Here is a 562-nt window from a genome sequence, read left to right on the forward strand (position 1 = left end):
CCACATTAAAGACGATTTTTTATTATGTTATTTTAAAATTTCATCTAATTTAAAAATATATAAAATAGGGTTTTTTATGTCTTTAAAGTAAGTTTTAAAAATGTAAAGCTGGGCTGGAGAGTTGGCTCAGGAGTTAGGAGCACTGGCTGCTCTTGCATTCAAATCCCAGCACCTACATGGCAGTTAACAACTGTCCTAACTCCAGTTCCAGGGGATTCGATCCCCTCTTCTGACTTCCATGGGCACTGAATGACATGGGTGCACTTACAAGCATGCAAGCAATACACTCCTACACATAAAATTTTTAAAAATTTAAATGTAAAGCTATTGTCACTTACCTGAGGTCGGCCAGCTCTACCAATCATCTGTAGGATGTCTGTTTCACTGTACTCTTCAAAAATTCCTCCAGCATAATGCAGTGTAGATTTTATAATTACCAGGTGAGCTGGCAAATTTACTCCCATAGCTAAAGTACTAGTAGTAACTATGAGATTAAGGAATAATAATTTCAAGCTTTATACTTTTTGTTCTGAAAAGATATTTTCTTATAAAAGACATTGGT

At 35.2% G+C, this 562-nt stretch overlaps 1 protein-coding gene across 1 annotated transcript in view; it reads right to left on the reverse strand.

Moving 5' to 3' along the window:
- Hfm1 (helicase for meiosis 1) overlaps positions 1-562 on the reverse strand; it is a 128,759-nt gene that overhangs the window by 83,963 nt on the left and 44,234 nt on the right. The window contains exon 11 of the mRNA XM_008826844.1: positions 339-484. Coding sequence (XP_008825066.1) covers positions 339-484 — 146 coding nt within the window. The remainder of the gene's footprint in view (positions 1-338; positions 485-562) is intronic.

The sequence above is a fragment of the Nannospalax galili genome, unplaced genomic scaffold (genome assembly GCF_000622305.1).
Source record: "Nannospalax galili isolate Female #2095 unplaced genomic scaffold, S.galili_v1.0 scaffold451, whole genome shotgun sequence".
NCBI classification, from domain to species: Eukaryota; Metazoa; Chordata; class Mammalia; order Rodentia; family Spalacidae; genus Nannospalax; species Nannospalax galili.